Here is a 27819-nt window from a genome sequence, read left to right on the forward strand (position 1 = left end):
GTAGCTAGTTGATGTTTACGATCCAGTCTAATTTGATGATACTTTGTACTAGTGCATGGTCTCCCTTTATTTTCTGAGCCAGATTAGTGTGGTGGATGCTATGTGTTCCAGACCATTTACCAGCGTCTGACCCCTCCCATGCTGTGACCACTAAACCCGGCACCTCCCCAGACCGTACAAGGAATTTGCCTCAGCCTGTTATTGGATACCTATGTGACAGTACCCGTATGACACAGATTTGGGTTAAGTCATTAAGTCAGTTATCCTGCAGCTGCTGTTGGAGTCGATGGATCTGGATAGTTGGATAGTTATCTTTGGTGAATTATTATTTGCAGCATATGAATGTTTCGTATGTATTACTTGAGAAATAAGATAAAGTGACAAATATCTATAGTTTAACAATTTGATATTTATGGTCACATTTTTTTTTTTTAAATGTGTTTATTTATAGCAAGGCAGTATAGGTTACAAACAGTATCGGGTGGCAGTATAACATTGCAAAGAAAAGATTCTGGCTTTGTGTCCCTTTCCCCCATCATTCCGGTTTTCCCGGGCCAGAGATTCAGTCTATCACCCCCGCCTGGTGTGTACTCTCCAGGTCCCCCAGGGCCCAACGGGCGTTGATTGGCTTGAACGTCATTGCAGGAAATCGCTGATCATAGTCCAGCACTGGAGCCCATACATTCTGGAAGCGGTGCAGAGTCCCCGCTCTCGCAGCGGTGACCTTTTCCGCTATTAAAATGTCCCACAATTTTCCCCACCAGTGGGCCAGGCAAGGGCCGTCTTGCGACTTCCAGAAACGGGCCAGAACTGTCTTGCCCGCCAAGAGGCATTGTGTGAGGAGCTTAGCCCTGTTGCCGGAGCGGGGGTAGATTCCGGGGACCGGGATCCCCAGTAGGACTGTCTCAGGGTCCAGTGGGAGGGCGGAGCCGGTGACTTGCTCGATGACTGAGAGACACCTGGTCCAGAATTGCTGGATCTTGGGGCATGTCCACCACATGTGGAAGTAAGAGCCTGGTTGACTGCAGCCTCTCCAGCAGGCAGGGTCCATTTGCGGATTCATGTGGTGGAGTCTGAGAGGGGGGTAATACCAGCGCAAGGTAAGTTTATATGCACATTCTTTGTTGGTGACGCAGGTGGAGGAGGAGTGGGTGCGGGACCATATGTCTACCCAGGTTTGGTCATCGAACGGATGGCCTAGGTCCGCCTCCCACTGAGCCATAGATCGAGTTTTTGCCGCCAGAAAGTCCCCCGAGAAGCATCTATATATGGCTGAAGTTCTTCCTCTAGCCGGCAGATCCGCGAGGGTTAGCTCCAGTGGAGTCGGGGGGCGGGTTGCCGCCTGGAGGGTCTGGGGGTGTGAACACCAGTGGCGGAGCTGGCAGTATGTGAACCTGTCCCTCTCTTGAAGCCGAAAAGTTTCCTTGCACTGTTCGAAGGTCCGGGGTCCGCCTTCGGAGTACATCTGCCCCAGGGTTTCAAGGCCCCCGTCTATCCAATTCTGGAAGTTGCGGGGGAGAGATCCCGGGGAGAAGTCGGGATTGTGAAAGATCGGTGAGAGGGGGCCTCGGCCCCTCGGGATTCCCTTCTGCTTTAGAGCCCAATCCCAGGAGCTTAGGGTCTGCTTTGTTGTCAGTAGGATGTCCTTCCAGCGCGCCCTGAGAGGGGGTTGGATGTGAGGGAGGAACCGGAGGGGGAGCGGGAGCTGGGCTTGCTCCAGTTCCACCCATCTGGGGCGGGCTGTGCTCGACTGCCAGGCGTGTAGGTGTGACAGTTGCGCCGCTGCCCTATAGGCCTGCAGGTCCGGGACCCCCAGGCCTCCCAGCCTGGCGTTACCAATCAGGGTCTTGTGGGGGATCCTGGCCTTTTTGCCTTTCCATATGAATTTCGATATCTTCCTCTGTAGGTCGTGAAGGATCCGGGTCGGGAAGGGCACCGATAGGGATGAGCAGGCATAGAGAAACCTAGGGAGCAAGTTCATTTTGACAGCTGTGATCCGGCCCATTAGTGAGATCTCCTGCGTGGTCCAACGCTTCAGGTCTCCCTCCAGCTCCTTGATCAGTTTGGGAAAGTTCGCTTGATAGGTCTCCTTTGGGTTTGCTGGGATGAAAACTCCTAGATAGGGGATCGAGTGGTCCCGCCATTCAATCGGGCACAGACCCGTTAACGCCTCCTTTTCCTCTGGGCGGAGGCCGATTCCTAGGGCCACTGATTTGGCGAAGTTGACAGTAAAGCCGGTGACCTCCCCCAATTCCTTTATTTCGGCCAGGGCGTGTTTCGCTGAGGTACTGGCTTCCGTGAGTGTCAATAGTACATCGTCCGCGTAAAGAGCGATTTTGTGGTGGGACGGGCCCACCTGAAGTCCCTTAATGGATTCATTCCGCCTGATCTTCTGGGCGAAGGGCTCCATTGTGAGGGCGAAGAGCAGGGGTGACAGCGGGCAGCCCTGCCTTGTCCCACAAGACAGAGGTATCGGGGCTGAGTGGGCGCCATTGATCCTGAGGATAGTTTTAGGCTGCTTGTAGTTCGCCAGGATCATGGCTCGGGCTGTGGGGCCGAACCCAAATGCTTCCAGGGTGCATTCCAAGTAGGACCAATCGACTCTGTCAAAAGCTTTGGTTGCGTCCAGGGCCATTAAGGCAAGGCCCTGGGAGTCGCGGTGGGCGATGTTCACTAGGTTCAGGGTCCGCCGAATGTTGTCCCCTGCTGCTCGGTGAAGGATGAAGCCTGTTTGGTCAGGGTGGATTATTTCCGGGAGGATAAGTGCCAGGCGGTTAGCCAAAATCTTCGAGTACAAGTTGGCGTCGATGTTCAATAAGGCGATGGGTCTGTATGACGCCGGATCTCTCGGGTCTTTCCCCGGCTTAGGAAGGAGGACCGTCACCGACTCTTGCATTGTGGGGGTTACAGATCCCGAGGCCTGGAAGGAGTTGAAAAGGGCCACCATGTGGGGGATAAGCTGGAGCTTAAATATCTTATAGAACCTCTGGGAGAATCCGTCTGGGCCCGGGGCCCGCGATTTGAGGGCCTTGATGGCTCCGTCAACTTCTTCATCTGTTATTGGGGCTTCCAACTGCTCTCGTGTGGAGTCCGGGAGACGCGTTAGGGCTGCGTTCCGCAGGTATGCCTCCTGCTTCGACCGATCTCGGGGGGGTGCTGTCATGACCTGGGTTAAGTGGTCCGAGGCTAGTTGTAGTTTCGTCTGTTCGGAGTGATGTATCACCCCCTGTGGGTCCCGGAGCCCTATGATCGTGTTGGTCCGTCTTGTTTTAGCCAGCTTGGCCACCAGCAATTTGTTGGCCTTGTTACTTTTAGCATAGTAGAATTGTTTGGTCTTCGCCAAAAGTTGCGCAGTGTGTTCTGCATAGTGGGCCTCCAGTTTCTTCCTGGCCGAGCGAAGCGCTCTCTGTATCTTAGGAGACCAGCCCCTCTTTTTCTGGGCTTCCTCAGCTGCTCGCAAGTCCTCTTCCAGGGATAGCCGGACTTGTTTCCGGTTTCGATGGTAAGCTACGCCTTGAGCTATCAAGGATCCCCTAACTACAGCCTTCATTGTATCCCAGTTATTGGCTAGGGAGGTGTCTGCGGCTGGGTTCTCCTCAAAGAAGTTCTTGATGGTGGTGGTTATATTGTCTCTGATTGACATATCATTGAGGATTGGGTCATAGAGCGCCCATCTGCGTGCCGCCTTGGCGTGGGTGTTCTGAATGCTTAGTTCCATTATTATCGGAGCATGGTCCGACAAAATTCGCTGGCCTATCGACACCTCATTAGCGAGGGCGAGAGTTTGGGGAGAAGATAGAAGGAGGTCGATTCTGGAATAAGTTCTGTGAACGCCCGAGAAGAAAGAGTAGTCTTTCTCGGTGGGGTGAAGCACCCGCCATGTGTCCACCACCTCCAGGGTTCTGAAGAGCCGCAGCAGACTGAGGGCCTGACCGAACTCGCCAAGGGCAGGGGGGTTGGATTTGTCCTTAGTGGGGTCTGGAACCCCATTGAAGTCCCCTCCGATTATTGTCTGACCTTCCGCAAAACTTAAGAGGGAGGAGCCCAGGGAATCATAGAAAGTTGCCTGTCCCGAGTTGGGTGCATATGCCGATACCAAGGTATAGAGGTCCCCCAGCAGGAGGCACTTGATGGCCACGAAGCGGCCCTCCGGGCACATCATGGAGTCCAAAATCTGGGGGCGCAGGTCCCTCCGAAACAAAATTGCTGTGCCCCCCCTTTTGGAGTTCCCTGAGGCGAAGAACTGGCGTGGATACATGCTAGAACGGAGCCGGCCAAAGTCTGCCGGGAGGAGATGAGTCTCTTGAAGGAACACCACACCGGCCTCCTCATCTTGTAGCTTCTGGAGAATCGATTTGCGCTTGGGGGGAGAGTTGAGTCCGTTAACATTCCAGGAAAGGCATCTCAGCGTCTGGTGTTCCGGGATCGGGGAGCTAGAGATCCCTTGCTTGGGGTATGGAGGGGGGACTCCAGGTTGTCCATTAGCTGCCATCGTGAAGAGGGTGTAGAAGTGGTCTGTACCGCACTTGCAATTTTAACAGGGGCCCCCAACGGGAGGCCAACTTTTTAACTAGAGGGGTGGGAAACATTGTGGGTGTAACCCCACCCCAGGCCAACAGGGCCAATTGTGACTGGCAAAGTAACATTTGCATCCAAGGACTCTAAAATGAAACGGACCTTGGAGGGGGGCATAGGCCGTGAAGGAAGCCCGCCGCGCCGGGCGAACGTAGGACTGTGTTGGGCCGGAGTTACTGTTTCTGAATTTAGCTAAAAGAGCGTTGGGCGTCCGGGACGCCGGAGGAGCGGAGGACATCTATGGCCGCTCGGGTTATCTTCTCCTGTTTCGGGAGGCCCTGGACCATGGAGGACGCCCGGGTTGGGGAGGGAGGGCCGACGTAGGGCTCCCCGAGGCTTCCAAGTCTGGGGCGATAGTTCCCTCCGGGGCGGAGGATGTCTGCATGATTTTAGCGGCATCATCCAAATGGGATATTCTCCGGAGGGAGCCATTATAAGAAAATTGCAGCGCTGTGGGGAAAAGCCATCTGTATTTGACTTTCCGCTCTTGGAGGAAGAGGGTTAAAGGTCGGAGAGCCCTTCTCTTCTGAAGGGTTGAGAGGGAGAGATCCTGATAAATTTGAAGAGGGTGACCTTGAAAGGAGAGATCATCTCCGGACCGACTGATAGCAGAGATAGCTTCTTTTGTGGAGAAATAGTGAACTCTTGTTATGACATCCGGGGGCTGGTCGGTATCTACTCCCCGACGCGGACGCAGTCTGTGAGTCCGATCCAGCAGCAGTTGGGATTTATCTAGATGTGGGAGGAGGATTTGGAAGAGGTCTCCTATGTAGCCTGCAAGATTTTGGTCGGGGACTGAGGACGGAACTCCCCGGATTCGGAGGTTATTCCGACGAGCTCTGTTTTCCAGGTCCTCTTGTTTGTATTCGAGGATCTCGCACCTGTCTTGGAGGGCTCTCACTGTTTGCTGAATATCTCCCATGGCAGCTGTTTGGTCTTGGGAGCGGTCCTCGATCTCACTCAGTCTTTGCTCCACCTCGGTCACCCTGTGGTCCGTTTGTTCCAATTTGGAGGTGAGTTCCGACATGCAGGACCGAAACTCGGCTTTAATGTCTGCCATAAACGCCAGTAGATCACCTCTGGTAGCTGGGGTGTCACCCCCTTCCTGGGAGATCATTGGGGTGGGAGTAACTGAGTCCGGTTTTTTTCCCCTGTCAGGAGCGGTGAGCATGGTAGCAATGTCCACGTTTTTAATAGCTTTCGACTGTCTCGACATGTTGGCGAATCGTGGGTGGGGAGATGGATTGGAAGGCCCCCCCTGTGGATGAGCGTCAAGGCTTCTGACTGAGGAAAGGGAATGCTGATTCCAAGCTAGGCCGGTGCACAGTGGCTTCAGATAAAGAGGTGAGCTCTCCAAATCTTGGTGGTAGGCAAATGTGTGGGGCGTAAGTCCCAGTGGGCAGGTGGACTGATGTGCGCCCACTTAAGGACTAGACCAGAGAGAGCAGAGCGGGTGATGCAATGGGCCGGGGCGCCCCAGGAGACACGCCGTCGGGTCGCTTCTGAGGCCAAAGGGGGGCCAGGGGTAGCCCGGGATGGAAATGCGGGCAGCGCTGATCAGGCTCTTCTCCGAGCTCGTAGCTGTGGGTCACTCACCGTGGCCCGGCCTGGACCGCTCCTCCTCCCTGGACCCAGGCTTGGATTCCCTGGTGGGGATGGTAGCGGGAGGGGACCTCCAGGTCTCGGGCCTGAGCGGCGGCCCCAGGTGATGATATGGGCCGGGGCGCCCCAGGAGTGCGGCGTATGGTGTCCGGAGCTCCGAGTCCTGGGCAGCGAGGGGCGGAGGCAGGGGCCCGCCGGAGGGCAAAGGAGGGGGGGGTAGTGATGGCGTGGCCCCCACCCCAGGCGCCACGGCAGGTCCGGAGGGCCCCTCCCGTGTGGCCCGGGTCCTCACCCCCAGCAGCCCCTACCTGATGGGCGCCGTCCGCGCCTTCCCTCGTCAGGCGGTCGCGTGCAGGTCCAGATCGGCAGTGCGGGAAGCGGGGGCCACCGAAGGAGAAGTCCGGGGGTCTGGTGTCGCTCCGCCCGGGCGCTCAAAGAGCTGAGCCGCGTCTGGATGCGGCCTCAGGAAGCACTCCCCGCCCTCCCGGGCCGAGAGACGAGCACGGCCGCCATCTTGGGAAGTCGTCGCTAAGGAAGGCCCTGGGGGCCGGAGCGGATATCTTCGTCCCCGTCGGGCGTCACGGGCCCAGCTTCAGCCTGCATGGGCCCCAGGTCCTCCGACGTCCTTGGGATCAGCTGGGCTCCAGTACCGAGGTGTGAAGCCGCATTAGGGGCCCAGAAGCGGCGGGCTTCGCACGGCGGGCCTCAGGGGAGCAGCCACATCGCTGGCGCTCCAAGCCACGCCCCCCTTATGGTCACATTTTATTCATATTAGTTCCAGTGGTGTAAGTATGTTAATATAATCGCCATGATGTTTAGGCTACATTTATTGCAAGTGTATTGAGCAGGCACAAAACATTGAAAATGTACTTACATTGTACAAATCAGCAGCTAGCTTTTCGATATATTGTTTCAATTTGTCAGCGGTTTTCAAGCCATCTTGAAAGAAACTATAAAAAACAAAAACAAACAGGACAGAACTATGATGAACTCATCAAATTATGAAATTGGCAATTTTCAAATGATGTTTTTGCAAATCACTAGATACAGGTAGAAAATCTACAGAAATCACTAGTCATATTGTACTGAATTCTTTATCACTATAGATAAGTACATGCATTTTGTTTCCTCAGCATGCTCATCCAAACTGTATGCTTTGTCAAGGCTGGTAAATTTGTCAGAAACTGTATTGATTTGTTAGAGCAAAATATCCCACCAGAAGCAACTACCGATATATTTTAAAATATTCAGTTGGGGAGAGTCATGGTTATTGCAGCTACCCTGGGCTGCATTATTGTGGGTCTGAGGAGGTGAAAGTGTAACATCAGCTATTTAATGCTGGTGTTCATGTAGCAGTCAACTGTTTAGAAATGCCTCAGAGAGAAAACATTTTATGAGATGATTGAAATATTCAAAAGAACTCAATCGCATTCCTCATTATGCCATTCTTTGCATGTATCTAGCCATATAATGCACACGCGGTATATACATCAAACAGTATTTATCCACTAATCATCCGTTTCAGGCTCCTGTCTGCTTAGAATCCCATGCTTTGTATAGGATGCCATATAGTGGTTGGTTGGCTCATAGTATCCAATCTTGTTTTTTAAAGTAGAAAGTAGGGCATCCACTGGGGCGTTCCCGTTAAACTATCCCTATCCTACATGTACAGGGCCCCATGATCCTTCAAGCGTCCACATCCTCAGATTCTTTTTCTGTCATGACCCGTGCATGTTCTGCGTGAGTGTTGCTATATTTTGTTCTATCCCTTTGTTCCCAGGTGGGAAGCCATTGGGGGCACATGGGATTCTAAACAAATACAAGCCACGGAAAGAAGATTACCGGTAGGTAATATTTGTAATTTGAGGCATGTGAATCTTCTTAGATTCACATGCTTTGCTAGAACATAACGGTTGGTCAAGCTAAATGTTGAAAGCCTACACACTAATAGTCCACAAAATTGACATAGTTGAGTTTGTGCTGGATCACAGAAGTGAACCACAGAGGACCCCCAGAGGCCCCCCACTGAATTCCAAGTTGAATCAACAGAAATAGCAATCACTAGGAATTACTTTATTTTCAAAACTGATTTGTATCACCAAATCAAGGGCAGAGTATGGGAGTGACATTTGCCCATAGCCTAGCAAATATATATATGGATTCCTATGAAAGATGTTATTTTTTTATCCAATAACAATCATGGCAAACAAATCCAGTCATGCAGAAGATTTAGTGACGATGTCCTCATGATTTGGGAGGGCACTTTGGATGAGTTAGTCACATTTTGGAAATGGACAATAGTTGCACCCCCCACATACACTTCACTATACATTAGAACAAGCGGAATATGACATTGATTTGTGCACTTGAAACAATGGGAATTAATTGAAAAAGTAATTTTCCAAAAACAAAGGATAGGAACACATTGCTGAATTGGGACAGTTTTCACCAAGGAAGTTTATATGACAGTCTCTATCATACGGTCAATTTCTGCGACATATGCATGTGATGCTGGAAATGCATTGGAGGGACAGGGCCTCCTTCTCCTTGTCCTGTAGTCCTTTTTCATTTGTGTTCTGTATTGATTTCTGCCCTGGGGTCCATGTGGGACTCATGGCAGTGTAGCTCTTCCTGTTTTTGGTTTGGTGTACAGACCCATGGGATACCCTTATGGCTCCCATGAGTGGGGGTGCAACCCTGGGCACCTGTGTGTTGTTGATGTCTGGTTTCTGATGTTTGACACAATGACTGAGACAGCCCTGCCCGAAACTGGCATGATTGCAGTGTTGAATGGCTGGGTACTTGTCCCAATACACATTCCTTGTTGTGAGTGTCTGAGAGGGAGGAGTATGGCCTGAATTCACTGTATGCCTGATTGGCTGACTGACTGCTGAATGCCCTTCTGAGTAATTGATTGCCCGATTGTGACCGAGCAGACTGAATGGGAAATCAACTAGTATATCTGCGGGCCCGTCAGTACTCGAAATCGTTCAGAAGCTGAAGTTGAAACTGAAGCTGAATCTCGAAGCCGAGTCTGAAGAAGAAGGTTGACTGCTGTCTCCCTTTGCCGAAATTCAAAAGCCGAAAGCTGTCGAGACTGATCCAAGAGAGGACCTGGTTAGGCGCCCTCGGCCAGTGCTCCGAGGGACCATCGAGCACCGCTAACCTTCGCCGAAGCACCCTGGAAGTCAGACCCTCGACAGGCTGCAGACCGCTGACGTCGACCACCGAGGAGAACGAAGATGAGCACCGGACATTCTGTCCACCGTCGACGAACAGGGTTCGCAGGTATACATAACCGTTGGAAGCCAGTCAAAGCCGTGTTGCCCAGTAACGATTGACGCCATGCCATCGACAACCGCAGCTGCACGCTCCTTTGCCTAACACTTTTGATTCACAGATGTGCTCGTCCGCACCGCCGCCCGCCTTATCCCGCCAGAGAAGGCCAGGCCGTCGGCGCACCGAGGAGCATCCGCCGGTAGGTTTCCCGCCACCCAAAGACCGTAGAGACGCCGGACGACTCGATGTCCTTTCTGGGCCACCGTTCTTCACAAACTCTTTGCAATCCTGAACTATCGACATCGAGGTGTCCCGCACTCCTCTTCCTTGCATGACGTCTTCACTCCGTCGTCGAGCACCGATGGGACCGAAACTGCCGTCACAATGCCGAGTTCACTTTCTTCGAGGGATCCGTGGCTCCTGCTTTAAAGGGAGCCGCTCTAGCAGGATCCGTCGACGACTCATCATCAAACTCTGTTATTCCAGGTACATTGGGGTGGTAGAAACATTATAGAAGGAAATAAGACTTATACAACAATATATGGACTGGGCTGTCAATCTGGAAAAATGAACACCCTTCATTTGAATGATAGACGTAACTTGATAGCCGTGGGCCAACCGTCTTATGCAGCGAATTATAGAAATATAGACTGTTATGCTTGACCAACAAGCGGCCATTTTAAACATAGCAGAATCGCCATTTTGCTTGTTAACCATTGCTCATTGCTTTCTGTCTAAAAACTGCTTTGCAGCTTGCAATTCTTGCGGATTCTGCTTACTCTGCTCAACTGTTAACATTGTTGTCTGAATATGAAAGGACAAGGTCGGGGACTGAAGAGTTTGCTGAACTTCTCACGAGTAGCCCAGAAAGAAATGTCCTTGCTCCCTCTCTGTAGCCTTGGGAGTAAGCTGGAGGGCATTTAATCACTTCACAGCTGCCAGCCAGTCTCGTACGATGGTAGAATATGTTAGAATAATACAGTTAAAGGCTTGAATTATGCTTCTCTTACGGCCCCCCCTTCGCAAAACCCCTTAGAACGTGTCGGCTCCCAGGACACGAATAGTACCTCATAGATAGCAAAGCTTGGAATGTGGCTCTTCCCCCGTGTGCAGATTGCTTCCAAGAACAGAACCACCGTGTTCTAAAAGATCCCTCCGCACTTTCTAAATTGCACATTGTTACTAGAATAGACATCGAAAGCATTATGATCGTCATACTCGTCGGATATGTCCATCGTCATCCCGAGTTCAAAGGAACTTAATACAGAGGGATGTTGAACATGACTTTGCTGATTGTATGATATGCATTTTGTATATATGTAACTGATGTACGTAATTCGCTCTCTGGCGTCCCTCGAGGTCTAGGAAACTCACGTCGCGGGGCGTGAGATCAGAATTGACCAATTGATACTATCTTTTGCTTGCAATAAACCCTAGCATTGGGATTTTGAAACCTTGTGTCTGGCGCATCTTTTCGTGTATGGTCATTGCCTTGTTTCCATAGCACGAGGGACCCCTAGGGGCCCCTTTTAAGATGGCGCCTGAATAGGGACCCTCCCCCCACTTGCCCCATCGTATACGTTGTAACGGAGTAAAGGCGGAAGAACGGCGAGGACGGGACGGTCGAGCCGGGATCAAGAAGTGTACGGGGCGCCCTGCACAAGAGAGGAGAGATTCCTTCCGCAGATCTGCACACATCTGATCCCTGATCGACATACCGGGCCAGAGGGCAAAGGAGGCGAGGGTCCCGAGACGAGGCAGAAGCCAGAGAAGCGCAGACACGACGTGGGGAGAGGGTGCGTTAGAACAGGCGACTTGTTTTATCAGGCGAGTCATTCCCCGATTCAAAGAGAACCCTGATTTTTGGTAGAGTGTTGAATTTGCAAACTCAAACGTGTGATATATCTTCATTTTACAGGTTGCGCAAGTGGGGGGGGGGTGGAGACCTCCACACAGAACTGTGTCTAGTGGTAGAGGCCAGTATTCTGCCAATTGTTCTTAACAACGGCTTTCCCTCCTATATCTATTATTGGTTACCTTTATTAAGTGATTTGTGCGACATTTAACCAGAGTACAGCTGATGCACTTTAATGAAAACTGATAATAATTGTGGTAACACTTAGAACTGTATATATATGCCATTTTAGATTTACTGAGCACAAAGTGAGTTATTGTGATTGTGTATATAACCTTGAACCTTAATTATATAAACACTGTTTTAACTAATAAAGTGTGTGGACATTCCTTTGTTGGGGGATTGGGGACTATACTGTACTTAAGAACCAAAATTAAAAAAGATAAGGTCAGGCGCGCACTCTAGTTCCCAGTCTTTTTAATCCTTAAACTAGTAACAACAGGGTTTGATCCAGGCAATGTTAAAAAATAACAGGGTTAAATCCCAAATGCCACAAAATGTTCAAAAAATATACCAGGTTAAACCCCAACTGCCAGTTCAAATGCACAGTAGTTCTGCTCCTCCAAGTACTTTCAAGTCTCCAACTCTCTTCAGGGAGGATGTGTTTCTTTTCAGCTGTTGCCAATTGTGTTTTTTTAAATACAGTCTCAAAGAACTCTGGTCTTTGTAGTGATGGCACAATGTTTTGTTCAGGAGACAAGGAACTAACTCCCCTCCAATCACACACATCTTACTCAAAAAAACAATTGGCAACAGCTGAAAAGAAACACAGCCTGTTATTCAAAGATCAAACCCTGTTATTACTAGTTTAAGTATTAAAAAGACTGGGAACTAGAGTGCGCGCCTGACCTTTTCTTTTTTACTTAATGTTGCAGGAAGCCCGGGTCCTGGAGGCAGCAGCACCGGGGGTTGTCATGCCCTCACTTTCAAGAGCCATAATCATGTTTTTCCCCCTCCCCCAATTTTGGGTAAGATGTGTGTGTTTGGAGGGGAGTTAGTTCCTGGTCTCCTGAACAAAAGATTGTGCCATCACTACAAAGACCAGAATTCCTAGGGACTAATTAAAAAAGCAATTGGCAACAGCTGAAAAGAAACGCAGCCTCCCTGAAGAGAGTTGGACACTCAAAAGTACTTGGAGGAGCAGAACTACTGTGCATTTGAACTCGCAGTTGGGATTTAACACTGGTATATTGTTTGAACATTTTGTGGCAGCTGGGATTTAACCCTGATATATTTGAACATTGCTGGGACCAAACCCGGTTATTACTAGTTTAAGGATTAAAAAGACTGGGAATTAGAGTGCGCGTCTGACCTTTTCTTTTCTTTTCTTTTGTACTTAAGAACCAGCCTGCATCACCTCCTGAGAAGCTAGGCCTTGATTGCTCGTCCATTGCTACTGTAATAGAAAATCTTGGCTGAGGTCCTCTGTGCCTCTCCTCTACCATATAGAGAGCAGAAGTACAGAAACCCCGCCCCCTCCAGTCTTTACAATGCACAATTGCACTATAAACTCCAATGTGGTCTTTAAAGCATGAATATACAACAGAAACTTGAGGAAAGAGGATACACTAAGAAAAGTGTACGCAATGCTTGTAAAACAAGCAATACATACACATAGGGATCATCTACAACAGGTGAGAGACAGGACGAGCCAAACAGACAAGATTTTTTGTTTAACTATATATAGTTCTCAGTGCAATATAGTCAGGCGTATCAAAAAAACAAAATGGCAAATTATTAAGGAGAGTCCGCAAATTGATAAACTGCCCCCATTTGTCTTCAAAAAAGTAATGAACCACACAAGCCCACACTGACATACCTGTGGGGATTACCACAAGTTTGGTGACCTTTCCCCTGTGGGCAATATACTTCTTGTAACTCAACAGTTACCAACACATTTTACATGTATAGGAATATCACTTGGGAATTAAGCTTCCAGTCAAACTTCAACGCAAGAAATGTAATTTATGCCCACTGTTGCCCTTGTAACCGTATCTACATAGGGTACACCACACACAATATATCAATCTGTTTGAATGAACATGGCTTCCACTTAAGGGCATGAACAGCGTCTAACACAATTATTGACCATTTCAGAGCGTGCACATATTTGGATGAAGACTTAAAAAGGACCATTATTGAAAAACCTGCAGTCGCGCAGGAAGATAACTTTCACCCATGAATTGAGAAAGAAGCAGAGATATTAGATGGCCATGACTAACTGAATAAAAGATGGCCCCAATGAAAGGGATGAGTTAGTCTCAACCTAAGGCAGTGTAGGTCCTGCTGACATTAGGGGAATGGCCCGACATTAATATATGAATTGTGGGAAAAGGAACAAAACATTTTCACTGGGGTGGGGCTGTTGTGCGTCTGATCAAGATGGCTGCCGCCTGAAATACATCAACAACGGCTCACTTATCCTTCTGAATATTCTGGCCCCGGCCGCATCCTTTATCCCTGTGGAGCATTGCAATGCCCATATGAAGTATCCGTGCTTGTGGTGGTGAAGTGGCGATTCGTGGTGTGCCCTGGGTGAGGAGCTGTGAGGTGTGCCACATGGTGCGCAGCTCCCAGTGAAAGGCTGCGTGTGTGGAGGAGGGGCCAATCGCAAGGGGTGAGCCTGGGCCGCGAGACACCAGCTGCGATACACACCGAAGACCTGCAGAGGTGAGGGACAACGGAAGACCCAGACAGTGGTGTTTGTAACAGGGACAACACGAAATTGCAGAGCCCGGAGGATTCGAGAACCCTGTCCCCGGGAGGAGCTAGAACCCTAATCCCGCGGGACCGCAGCTGATAGACGGAGAGGCTGGGAGGTTGCGATGCCCGTACCGAGGGGTGGACTGGATAGGTGCCCTCCCCCTCTGCTGTACACAGTTTCACTGCACGGATCAGACCTAGCCAGACTGGCTGGATTCTTCCCAATGACTGTATGTTGTGGGTACGCCCATGGGGTGGGACCTGGGTGAATGGAGTGTGTGTGATCAATATGCACTTCTTGTTATGGGTGTCTGGTTTCTGGTATGTGGCACAAAGACTGAGACGGCCCTGCCCACAACTGTTATGAATGCAGTGTGGAGTGCTGAATGGTTGGGTACTTGTCCCAATACACATTCCTTGTTGTGAGTGTCTGGAGGGAGGAGAATGGCCTGAATGCACTGTGAGCCTGATTGGCTGCCTGCCTGCATGAATGCCCTTCTGAACGATTGGTTGCCCGAGTGTGACCCAGCAGAGTGAATGAGAGACCAAACAGTATATCTGGGGACCTCTCACTGATGGAAATGGTTCAGAAGCTGAAGTCGATACTTGATGCTTAACCTTGAAGCCCACTGGAAGAAGAATTGCTGCGGCTGTCCTTTGCTAATCTGGAACCTGCATGACTATCAAGGAACTGATCCAAGAGAGGGCCTCCTCTTCCTGAGCTGCGAGGGACAATCGTGCACCAGCTGATCTTTGCCAAAGCTCCATGGATGTCAAACCCTCGAAAGGCTGCCGACCGGAGATGGGGACCGCCGCAGAATCGCGAAGCGCCCGATCTTTGAAGACCATCACCATCGACGATCGCTGACGACCGGAGCCGCAGTGCTCCTTTGCCTAAGACATTTGATCCAAGGACTCCCTTGCTCATCACCGTCGACTGCTTTCGTCCTGCCGGAAAAAGTCAAGGCCACCTACGTCCAAGGAGAATCCGCCGGTGGGTTTCTCACCACCCAAAGAGCGCAGAGACGCGGACTCCTCAACGCCCTTGCTGGGCCAAAGTTCGTCATTAACTCTTCTGCAGCTACGAACTCGTCGTCGGGGTGCACCGCACGCCTCGGCTTGCAGGACGTTTTCGACCGATCGTCAACAAGCACCGCAAGAACCGAAGCTGCTGCCGCAACTACAGCGTTCACCCCTTTTCTTCGTCTACTCTCGACGACCCGTGGCTCCTGCCTGAAAGGAAGTGCACTCAAGAGGGGCCCGTCGACGACTCATCGAGGAACTCTATGAAACCAGGTACTTTGGGGTCGTGGAACCTTTTAGAAGGACTCAAGACTATATTGAGCATAATTGGACTAGGCTTGTCAAATACGCTTTATTTACAGGTTGCCCAGGTAGGGGAATCCTCGCACAGAAACGTCTCATGGTAGTGGGATAGACTGTTTTGTCATTGCTTGATTTAACTTGCATTCTTTCTGCGGTCTATCGTCGTTTCATCTTACAATCTTATTCGTATGTTATTGGGGTTGTTAGCCGTGGCACATTTTAAAGGAATCGATAGTTAAGAGTGGTACCACATAGACCTATATATATTTGCCATTAGAGTATTATCAGAGTACAAAGTGTGTTATTGTGATTGTGTATAAAACCCTGAACCTTATTTATGTAAAGACTGTTTTCACTATCATAGTGTGTGGACATTCCTTTGTGGGTGCTTGGAGACTACACTGTACTTAAGAACCAGCCCGTATCACCTCCTGAGAGCTAAGCCTTGATTGCTTGACTACGTTACCAATAATAGAGAATCTTGGCTGGGGTGCTCTGTGCCTCTCCTCTGCTATATAGAGAGCAGGAGTACAGATTACCCCCCCTCCGGTGCTTTACATGCTTACTCCTGTCTTTGCCCGTCTACCAGAGGAGCCATGCCCAGGGGAGCTCTGCTGCTCACACTGTGCAGCTACCCCCACTGAAGTTACCATGCATTTGCTGGCAACCTTGAGGCACCCTAAGATGGTCGTCGCATTTTCTACCACAATTATGAACAACCAGACTGCCCAGTATTGACCCGACAAGGAGCAGCAAGCTGATTGGATGCCTGCTGATACACCCACAATGGAGCCTGCAAGCCGGATGGCCAAGCCGTCTCTCATCGAAGGCTTGCATCTAAGGCTCACTCCTGTCTTTGCCTGTCCTTGCATGGCCGGCGTATACTGCAACTTTAGGTGAACTCCCTCCCCTTCCACTAACTACAGGCAGAGCGATGGTGACCAGACTAGTCTACTCTTCCCTTTTCCCACCTGCAACAAGCCTGCTGTCACCACACCCACCTCTAAGGTAAGAAGACTGAAACCTCTTCGCTCCACGACATCTAAGAATTTGCGTGACTCTGCCTCTCACTTATGCTTTTACCTTCCTGGTGTATGTTCCCTCTTTCCAAACATACCAGTACATTATCATATCCTTAATTCTAGGCGAGGATGCTGTATCCCCAGCTTGCCCTGCCCATCTACTGTCCGCTATGCAGCAGAAACTCCTACAACTGCTTTACCAAAGTCATTTTGTACTGCCTATGGATCCACATACTTGCGATCTGCACGATTGAGGCAGCCCCACTGTACCATGAGGTGAGGTTTTCCCAGGTCTCACACACATACTGATTTTGTCTCACATACCTGTTATTAACACGCCTGCTGCAGCCCTGCTTCACCTTCAGGTGAGGCGGCCCCAGTTACCACTCTCAACCATGACTGACACACATGCTGATATCCTGTTCTACAGCTGTTCCTAACTGTGCTTCCAACTTTGCACCGTATGCACGCTTTCCATCTGTGCATTCATTATCGGGATCATAAGTTGCTCCTAGATGTGCTTTCCATCTGCACACTATGTACTGTAACATAAGTCATGCTTGATGTAGCCCCCACCCAGTAACATGAGGTGAGGCTCTGACAGTCGGTTTACCTGCACCTATTTTTTCCTTATGATGTATGCTTGCTTGATGTAGCCCCCTGCAGCATGAGGCGAGGCATGGCAGAATATTCTTCCACCTACCACCACTATGGTTTAACCCAAATGCATGTTCTTGTACCCATGATCTGTAACATGCACTTTCTGTAACTACCGCCTAGATACCTCAGGGCTTTGTGCGCTGAAATAAATGCATAAATAAAATAAAAACAAATATTGACATTGACCATCAATAGGTTGTTGGCCTTGAAATTGTTGCAAAAGACGTAACCATGTCCATATTCATACAGAACAATCAGAGATCATCGAACTGAAAAGTCTGAGGGATAAAAGGCGTGGTCCCTTAGTTTGCAGGACTAACTAAACCATTTGATGTGGACAGACATGTTTAACATTTAATTTAGAAAACTGTGCATAGGAAGAGTCAAACAAAGGTTAGTTGACCTGGATAGATAGATGAAACAATTCTGTAAACATTCATAATATACACATTGTGTGATATTTTCTTAGTTGTGTTAGTAGCACAAAGGTGGGGATTGTGGTTGTAGACAACTACATGAACTTTATGAATTACCATGAATGTTATATGTGCAGATATGAGCAAGTGTATTAGAAAACGCACATACGTAGGTACAACAATGTGCATTCATGTTTGTTAGGATAAGGAAGAGAGGAAGGGAATAGATGGCACTGAGAAGCGCCAAAACCCATGATGCATCTGTATGCAGAAATGGCAAAGCCCATAAGGTACTGCGGAATGATTTATGGAGGGCATAGCACTGATGAGATGGGAGACAGGATGTTTGGTCCTGAGGGGGGGAAAAACCTGTGTAAGAGAAGCACATAACCGTGCAAAGCTAAAAGGAGCAAGTAGTAGACTGTTCTGACAGGATTTAAGCAAAGTCAGAAGCAAGAGAATAATAAATGCTTTGTTTTGTTAGTAAGTCCACCCCTGAGTATGTATTAAAAAAAATATCTTTAATTCTGGCTCAGGGGTTCAGTTGGCCAGACAGGGATACATGGCAATGAAGAATAAAACGGACCCTGATCTAGTTGCTGCCTGAAATCATTTTGGAGTTTGCTGGCACAAAATCTACATGTTGGTCTATCAAACTACACCGTATAGTGAAAGACTGGAAGCTTAATACTTACTTGCATTGTGCATGGTAATACTTGATCAGATTTTGAAGAAGGTCAACTCCTTTTTTGGTCTTGATTTCATTCACTTTAATGAGATACTACAAAACAGATAAAAACATTTACTGATAATTCTAGATCTGATTTTCAATTATGATTTAGAGTAGTAATGAAATTATATTTTATTCATATCGCGCTCGTACTTGAGTGTTTCAGAGCGAGACCAAGCAAAGGGAGGGGAACAGGGGAGAACAAAAAACAACAATCTTACTAGGCTTAGTGTCATTGAGAACGTGCAAGTGCATTCGAATACTTACGTGTAGAAGTTAGTCATTTTTCAAGTTGTTATCGGATTGAAGCTTTGATAACAGAGCAAGAACATTTGAGAAATTCTTAAATGTTTTGCGGTACTCATATGTGTCAGAAACATGACAATACTGTGTAACTTATTGTTTTAAAGGACAAACAACATTACTTTTATGGAAATTTAATTGGCATCCCCCACAGAATGTTTGAAAGTTAACGGTGCAATAAATAGCTAAAACACACATCCTCTTTAAAGCTATTCAGGGAGCCAAGAAAAAGTAAATTAATAAAGGTCTTACCAGTAAAAGGAAGGAAACAAGTGGGGCTCCTCAAAATAATTGCAGCCTGTTTCCATACACTATTAACCCCAAATATAGAAATGCTTTTGAAACACCATTTACTAAAATCATAGAAACTACTCGCATGTATGGAATCTAGTCTTGCATCCCCCTATCCTTCGATTTAGGGCTTGAAAGGGTACCTAGACATGTTTTTGCACAATAATAAAAACTAAAACGGACCTCAACAATCAATAGAGTGGCACATGGTCAATGATAATCCTAACAAAAAAATGACCTACCTTCAATGTTCTTTCATGGATTAGACTTTCCTCCACAGATTATTCATTCTAAAAATATGCTCCAAGAATCAGTTGGCATTAAAACATCATTTCAGTTGGGGGTGGGAATGCCTAGTTTTCCCTGCATTCAACTGCTAAGTAACTACAGAACTGCAAGAGGTAAACTCTCCATTTCAAGAGATAGGGTGAGAGGGTGATCAGCAATCAGTGACTAACCCATTAGAAGACCAATCCCAAAGGTAGGTAATTTAGTCTCCTTATGGATTTCCTCCTCACATGGAATACTGCTTTTATAAAGACGCCCAAAGCAATACACAACCAGGAGAAGGGAGTCAAGTGAGCCAGAGACGATCAACTACACTAGAAAGCTCTAGCGCACCACTCAACCAAAGCGGGTATCTTGACCGAAGTCAGAATCCATGCAGCAAAGCTTGACTAACGTATGCAGATAAACCAATGTCGCCGCCTGATAGCTGTACACAATAATGATATCCTTATGTAAGTTAGCCTCCGGTTGAATGAGCCCTCTGTTATATACACGCAGATCTAACTCAGACAGCTTTCACATAAGAATGTTTATTTATAGTTACAGCATGGTTCAGCGTAAGCAGCATACAGAGTACAGCGATAAAGCAGATACACACTGGCTATCAATCAGTGGGACCGCTCTCTCTCTGTGGACTGACTCATCAACTGTATGTTCCTTGAACCTTCCCATTAGTAACAAGATACACACACATACACACACTTTCCAATACACACACTGGGCTCTCACTGTGGTTCTTCTGTCTTTGCTGTCTGAGGCCAGGTTCTCACCACCAGCCCCTCACACACTCCTGGGCTCCTTTCCTGGCCTTGGGAAATGTGTATTACTGGTTACCAATTTCAAAATTAGATTAGCAAGCCTCCTGGCTCCCTTTCATGGACTCTCCTGGCTCCTTGCAGACACGGCTCCCTCGACATGCTTTCCTCTCTTGCTTCACCTTACATACCTTCATTGTCTCACTCCCCTCCAACTGGTCTTGGGCAGCCACAGCCTATCAGCTCCTCTCCCTACTTGCTCATCTTGCCTTCTGAGCTTGCTGCTTTTATGTTCCCTGGGAGTGGCAAGAAGCTTCAGGTAAGTGTAGCCCACTTCAAGTGCCTGACTTTGCCTGACCTGGTTAATAGGACATTTCCACGGAGCATATTGTTGTACCTCTGTTTGCAGCTTCTTCATCCCAATACTATAATGGTGTTTCCCATAGGGAATCTGCACGCCTCTTGAATGCCTCTTCTTCGTCAGAGTACCATAGTATGTTTATCATAGGAAGTATACACTCCTCCCGACTCCCTCTTCCTCATCACAGTACTTGAGTGATACCTGGGGGAAAGAGTGTTGTGTGCATTAACAGGTCCTATCAAGGCTGAGGGGGTGTTAGGCAGGCCACGGTTGAGGAAGGGGGGATAGATGTGTTGTTGAGGATAAGTGTGTAATGTATTTAATCCTTTCCTTCTTTTATATCATTTTTGGATAAGGATAACAAGGAATGAAACTGCTGGTTTTCACAACAACCAGGGAAAGTAGAGGGAGGGGAGGATAGTTGAGCGTTAGCTTCAAAAGAAAGCTTTTGCCCAATCTTGTCTTTAGATTTTCTTATTCTCTTCCTTTTCACTGAATTTTGATATGGTTTTGGAATTTTCCCATGCTTTAAGAGGTAGATATCAGAATATCCCATAAATACTTCTTGGAAAGTTTGAATACCCGGTCTTACCTAAGGGCTCCCCAAGTCAATCCCTCAAAAGATCCTCTACCCAGGTGATTAAAAATGTGAGAAACCCCTCCGGTTTCTCACAGTATATGATTTTATAGTGTAAATGGGGCCAATATGCCACTTATCAGGAGGGCTAGTGTTGAGGGACAGATGTATTGCCCCTCGCCCCTGGTGATGGACAGATGAGCATATCACCTATAGTTTTTGTCCCTCCCCTGGTCCAGCCATATCGCCCATATTCTAAGCAGGTGCAGCAAATGATAAATATGATGCGAGCTATAAAATAAAACGACTAGAATGACCAGACAGACAATAGAAATATACCTATGCACTCACCATGAAAAAACACAAACATGGGTCATGGAATGCGTTTGGACATGAAGAATGTTACAGTTACAGACCATTCATACATGAAGAGCATGGCATTGGCAATGTATATGCCGAATACAACACTAATAGTACAGGATTATGGCTCACTAACAGATGCAAGTGTGGCTGGTGGCCATCTTTTTTTAAATGAACGCAGCAGTGAGCTAAATTAATACACGAGAGCTTCCAGTTCCAGTAGAATAGAAAATGCTGAATTAATTAAGTGCCGATCTGTGCAGAGCTCAGACGGTACCTTGGAGCCTAAGCCAAGGCCAAACTATGAGAGAAGAATGTTCTGATGAGGGTGGTGGTGAGGGGGCTGCCCAGAACACTGCAGGTGCAGACTTACGTACGGAAAAATAGAATTAAATAGCAGGAAAACCAAGTCTTAGCAGTGTTTTGCAAGTTTTTTTTTTAATAACAGACTATGCACGAATTAAGGGAAGAGAAAGGAAGGACAGGAGCATCAATCAGAATGCAGTGAGACAATAGTTTAGTGTAGGCTGACCTTTTGCGTCGTGACCATCTCGTTTCGTCTCCAAGCAAACAAGGTCTAGTTGAAACCTATATAGAAACCTGTATTTTTCAAGCTAATTCTGCTGATCTGCACATGGTGATGTCACAAATGGGCAGTGAGTTTTTTTGTATATTGGGGGGAGTTGTAATGGATGTTTGATGCAGAGATACCTGTGGAACAGCTGCAGCAGTGAAGGACCAACCAAAGCAGACAGGAAGGCAGCATACCGGGTGATCAAGTAAGTAAGTGAATCCGGGATGCTGTGGTGCAAGCCGCGTGGTGAAAGAAGGTCAGACCGCTCGCAAGTGAGCAACAGTGGAGGCAATGGGATTGCCGGCTTTGGAATTGTAGCACACTTCTGTTTAACGGCTACGGGAATGTGATGAATGAAGCGGTTTTGTGAATAAGAACTGTAACAAAATTAATAAGGCCGGAGAGGGCCAGAAAAAACAGTAAACATGAAACTTGAAATTGAATGAGAAGCCTGTGAGTAGGGTGCAAATTCCCAGCAAGAGAGTGAACTGGGAATGTGTTACGTTATTCTGAATATGAATGAGCTGCAATTTTGAAAACCGAATCAAAGGAAAACAATGAGTGAATGCCACATGAGTGGAAAGTGGAGAACAGCGTTGCTTGATACAAAGGAACTATGAATCATAGAAACTGAATAAAGCAAGTATTTGTAATGAATTTAAAGAACTATGAATTGTACAAGATGAGAAAAAGCAAGCATTGGTAAGAGCCATAAGGAAAAGATGAACTATACAAGTTTCAAGTTGAAATGGAGCAAACATTATGAGAAAGCCTGATGATTCCACAAGTGAATGGTGACAAAACATGTGTTGAAAAGAACTGCGAGAATCTAAGTCCAATACCACTGTAGAACTGAAGCAGTGGTGGTGGAACTGTGGAAATGAAGCCAATCAGGTGTGCCGGTTGTGTGACCTGTAATGGGTGGACCGTGTGGTCCAACAACTGCATCAAGACCGAGCACATCCCACTAAAGAGAAGCCACTTGTTTCATCTATTAGTCTATGGTTGAATATCCAGAAAAGCTTGTATATTATGAACTAACAGAGTTGAACTTTGTGTTATTGATGAAAGGGCCAAAAGGGCTAAAAGCTGGAAAGAGTGCAGAGGAATTTTGTTGTGAAAACAGAGAAACTTGAAAGCTTGGTGAAGGGAACCCCTTTGTAATTGAAAGAGAACTATTTAGAATCCTGGGGAAGGGAGAGCTCCTTTCCAACCCAAAGCTATAAGAAACTCTGAACTTTTGTTTGAACACTTTTAGTTGATGCTGGCATCGTAACAAAGTTTGAACAAATAAATGTGAGGACAAGTATAGGTTTTGGGCACAGACTGACATTTACTTTGGACTTCCCGACACAGATGATCATTAGTTTTAGTTAGGTAGGGAAATCCCACCTTAGCATAGGGCACGGTAGGCCTTGCCCCAACCTCTTTGTGGTTTTTAATAAAAGCTTGTACCCCAAACTTTACTCGACTGTTTGCGTCTATTTCCGGAGTCCTTCACAAAGGATAAAACAATGCAATTGCAGAGAATAGGCCACCCCAAGAAAAATCCATCTTTAAATAAATAATTTAAAAAACCAGCATAATTACATTGCTGCCCTTTTCCTTAATAACCATGCTCGATATAAAAACATTACAATGCCAAAAACAATCCTTCTATCGCCAACTGATTTACAAAACAGAATGCCAATGAAGATTACCCAAGCTTACAGCAAATGGAGTCTTGATTCTATTAGATACACAGATGAGCATTATGCTTCACTTCTTTATTTGCCACTGTCCAGCAGTTCTTCAAAACTTATAAAACTGTTTATTTAAATTTTTCATTTCAACACTTGCAGAAACTGTAATAACACAAGAAAAACCAAAAAAGGAAAAACTATCCCCCAACAGTTCATTTCTCTCTGGTAGTTCAGAGTGCCCTGTTCCTCGCCAATTGGGATGGACACCGCCTACACTTGTCATGCCCTGCCTGGGTCCCTTCCTCCTCTTTTGTGTGCTCTGCAACTGGCACTTGCTCTGCACAACTTCTTGTCGGTGAAGTCCCGCACCACCTTGCCCTCGAGGGACGGAAGGAATGACTTGAGGGACCAAAACACGGCCCAGAGCTCCAGGATGTTGATGTGCAACGACTTCTACTCCGGGAGCCAAAGGCCTCTTACATGGAGATTTCCAGTGTGTGCGCCCCATCCCTTCAAGGAGGCGTCCGTTGCGACCGTCTCCTGATGTGCTGGGGTCTGGAAGTCCGTGGCCGCCGCTAGATGCGCGCGGACCCCGCACCCACTAGTCGAATCACCCAACAGAACGTCTTGTTGAGGGCGATCCTTTCCTCGAAGCTTCCCTTCGCCTGCATCCACTGGGAGTCGAGGAACTCCTGCAACGGCTGCATCCGCAGTCTGCACAGCCGAACGAGGCAGATGCATGACGACATCATGCCGAGCAGGGACTTGATGGACCTCACCCTGGCAGCCTTCATGGCCAACAGCCATTGTACCTTGCCCAGGATGGCCTTTATCCTGTCATCCGACGGCGAGGCTAGGCGTTCCACCGTGTTGAGTCTGGCTCCCAGGAACTGGGCGTCCTGCGATGGCTCCAAGCAGGACTTTGCATAGTTTATCGAGAACCCCAGTTCCGTGAGCAGGCGGACGGTCCTCGCTGTGTGTTCGACAGCGAGTTCCTTTGACTTTGCTCGGATGGGCCAATCGTCCAGATAGGGGTAGACGTGGATCCCCTGCAGGTGCAGCCACCGGTGCCAGGCACTTGGTGAAGACCCTTGGAGGCGACTTCAGACCAGAGGGAAGGGCCCTGAACTGGTAGTGCCGTACTCGGACCACGAAGCGCAGAAACATTCGGTGCCCCTTGTGAATGGGGATGTGGACTTAGGCATCCCCAGGTCCAACAACAATAGGAAGTCCCCTTATTCCAGCTGTCATAGCACGTGATGAAGGGGGACCATCTGGAATTTCGGGGATTTTATGTATTTGTTGAGGCGACGGAGATCTAGGATGGGCCACCAGCCACCAGTCTTCTTTCGAACGAGGAAGTATCGTGAGTATACTCCGGAGCCCCGGAGCCTCTTTGGGGCGAGCTCTATCGCACCCTTTTTTAATATTGCTCGTACCTCCAGAAGTAGTTGAGGAATGTGGTTTGCTTTCCTGGCCACGGGTGGAAAACGGGGACACTTCTTTTGGAACTCCAGAGTGTGCCCGTGGGCCAGGGCATCCAGCACCAAACGGTCGGTGGAGATGGACTTACACGCTAAGACGAAGTTCGCCAGCTGACCTCCCACAAGGGGTGGAGGAGGTTTGAGTGGGGCCCGACGTCAAGGCCGGTTCAGTCCTGCTACACCGAGGCCTTACCGCCTTGGGCCCCTTGGCGACGGCGATGTCTGCCAGCCTTGTTGCAGCTTCTGTAGGCTTCCTGGGACGAAGAGCGGGCAGCCTGGCGGTATGAGGAAGAGCCGCCGCTGAATCCTTTGGAGGCACTTTCTGACTTGCTTCCGTGGGCCAAAAGGATGGGCGTCGTTGATGAAGCATGTCCAAGGCACGGGCCTTCTCGGCGTCTGCCTTGATGGCCTGCAGTGACTAGTCTACTGCCTCGCCGAATGAGTTGGTGCCGTCAAAGGGCATGTCCAGTACCCTCGTCTGAACGTCCAGGCGGAAGTAGGTGGCCCTAAGGCAAACACTGTTGCCTATCTGGCGGAAGCCGGTGTCGGCGATGTCTGTGGCCACCGTAATGGCGTGGTCCGAAGCCACCTCACATTCCTGCAAGATTTCAAGGGCCTCTGCCCTCTTGTCTGGCAGGAAGTCCAGGAGGGGGGAGATTTTAAACCACAGCTCCCTATCATAGCGAGCCACGATAGCGAGAGTGTTGGCTGCCTTAATGGATGTCGCCACCGACAAAATGACCCGACGTCACATGGTATCCAGCTTCTTCCCCTCGCCGTCCAGCAGGGAAGTAAAGTCGACGCTGTCGTCCCAGTGGATTTCTTCTTGGCTGCGGCGGAGACCACTGAGTCCAGGGATGGCTGCGCTCTGAGGCACATTGGTGCCGAGTCTGGGATCTGGCTTCTCGTACCGGTCTCTCTTCGCTGGGGCAGAGGATGGGTTCTTCAGGAGGGCCAGCCCCTCATCCCAGATGTCGTCCAACAGCGGGACCGAGAGCACAGTCTTCCTCTTGGCCTCTCGTCGCTGATAAAGGAATCCCTCCTTCTGCTCCTCGGGGCATAGCTGAAAAAGCTCTGAGGCCCTAGCGATCATGGCGTGAAACAAGCCAATTTCGTCGGGAGGAGAAGCCCAGGGTGGGGGAGACGGGAGATCTGTTCTGTTGTCGCCGCCGTCGTCCGTCTCCGTCTCATCCCTCGGAGGAGGGGATGGAGGTGAAGGATGGAAGGGTGGGGCGGATGGACTCTCCTCTGCTTGGGTGAAGGGCTTCCCGACGGTCCAGGCACCGCTGGATCGTCCGCCGGAGGCAAAGGCATCCTTGTTCTTATTTCTGAACACAGGGTGTGCAGGGCCAGCAAGATGTCCTCCGACCTGTCCGTCGGTGGCTGCTCCCCCGTCGCTCTCCACGTCCACCTCGTCAGGGTCCTTCCTTTAGGACCTGACCTCGACAAATCTCTTGTCCAAGACTGACTTGAGGCCTGCCAGCTCATCCTCGGAGGAGATTTCAGAATCCGGTAGGACTATTGCGCCCCCCCCCGCCAACCATCTCGGCCAGGGTTTTCACGTGTGTCTTCTCGATGGGCAGGAAAGACTAATCCCTCTGGGAAGGCAGGGAAGCTCTTGGCTTTGAGGTCGTCTCCCCTGGGGCTGCATCTACGGGGTTCACCAGGGACGCTGCCACTTCCTCAATCGAAGTCTTAGCCAGGTGAATCTGGGCCTTTACAACCTTTGGCGTGTCTGAGGCCTTCACCGTGGGGAATGAGTCACGGCCTCGCTCCCACTTGGCTTTCTCCGTCGGGGTCGACCGGAGCTTCTCCCGAAGCTTACCCGGGCTTTCCGACTTCCTCTTTATCGAGCCGGAGCGTTGGCTCATGGTTGACGGCATCGGCGAAGATACGCATGGCCTGGCAGCTGCAGAGCCCGTACCAACGGCGCTCCCGGTGCTTTGCCTTATGTTGGGCCCTGTCACCCAAAGCGCCCTCAAAGGTCTTAGAAGACCGCTCAGACGTCTTCTTGGGCACACCTGTCGACGGTCTTTTCGCCTCCAGCCTGTCAGAGCCGTTGCGACGGCCCTTCATAGGTCCTTGCAGAACGCACAGTCCTCCTCCACATACGACTTGTCGGAGTGCAGGCAGTAGAGGCACTGGGAGTGCTCATTCTCCTTGAAGACGTTCTGTAGTCCACATCCTGGGCAGATCCTAAACAGCTTGGCTCCAACGGGCGTAGAGTCTCCTTTGTGTTCGGCCATGACCACATAGGGTAGGCCTCAAAGATCTTCTGTAATCCTCCAAGTAGAAATTCGATGAAAATTCGCCCTTGAGGGGCATGGAGATTTCTGAAACGGGTCCCCGTTAATTGTAAGAAGAATCGGTGAAGCATAAACCCTTTAAAAAAACACAATACGCAGTAAAAGCTTGAGAGCTAAGTACGAGGAATCCCAACACTTGAACGTCCGGTAAAAATCTGAAGATGGCTGCCTGAGGAGGGGCTTAGGTAGAGGGCAGTCATTGGCTGGGGGCAGTATAACCCAGAGACCAGTGATTGGTTATTAGGAGAGACAGTTCAGAAACAAAACTGATTATTTTCTTTACCGAGGATTCCCAGCCTGACGACAGGGAATATTCATGAGCATGTGAATCCATGCCAGACCCCATGCTGGAGAAAGGTATATACAATGACCCCTGCTTGGGTATGGATACCTGTGTTATCGTCATCTGTGACGTCGTCCTCGTCTGTGGATGCCATTTTGTCCCCTGTGTTTTTTGCCCCTGGGGAAGTGGGAAAAGGCTGGGCAAAGCTGAGCTGAGAAGGAAAGCGTTTTTACCTGTTGAATGCATCAGCTGCCTCCTGGGGCTTTCTTTTTACCCCTGATCTGCAGCAAGGTGAGTAGACAAGGCCTTTCTCTTCCGGGCTCGTCT

At 49.0% G+C, this 27819-nt stretch overlaps 1 protein-coding gene across 5 annotated transcripts in view; it reads right to left on the reverse strand.

The window, feature by feature from the left end:
• Positions 1-27819, reverse strand: part of ASAP1 (ArfGAP with SH3 domain, ankyrin repeat and PH domain 1) — a 2617237-nt gene that overhangs the window by 2036077 nt on the left and 553341 nt on the right. For all 5 annotated transcript variants that reach the window (XM_069621633.1, XM_069621635.1, XM_069621634.1 and 2 more), the window contains 2 exons: positions 18194-18279; positions 7052-7127 (listed from right to left, as the gene is read on the reverse strand). In XM_069621633.1, the coding sequence (XP_069477734.1) occupies positions 7052-7127; positions 18194-18279 (162 nt within the window). The remainder of the gene's footprint in view (positions 1-7051; positions 7128-18193; positions 18280-27819) is intronic.

Source organism: Ambystoma mexicanum, chromosome 5q (genome assembly GCF_040938575.1).
Source record: "Ambystoma mexicanum isolate Mex_15411 chromosome 5q, UKY_AmexF1_1, whole genome shotgun sequence".
In the NCBI taxonomy this organism is placed as follows: Eukaryota; Metazoa; Chordata; class Amphibia; order Caudata; family Ambystomatidae; genus Ambystoma; species Ambystoma mexicanum.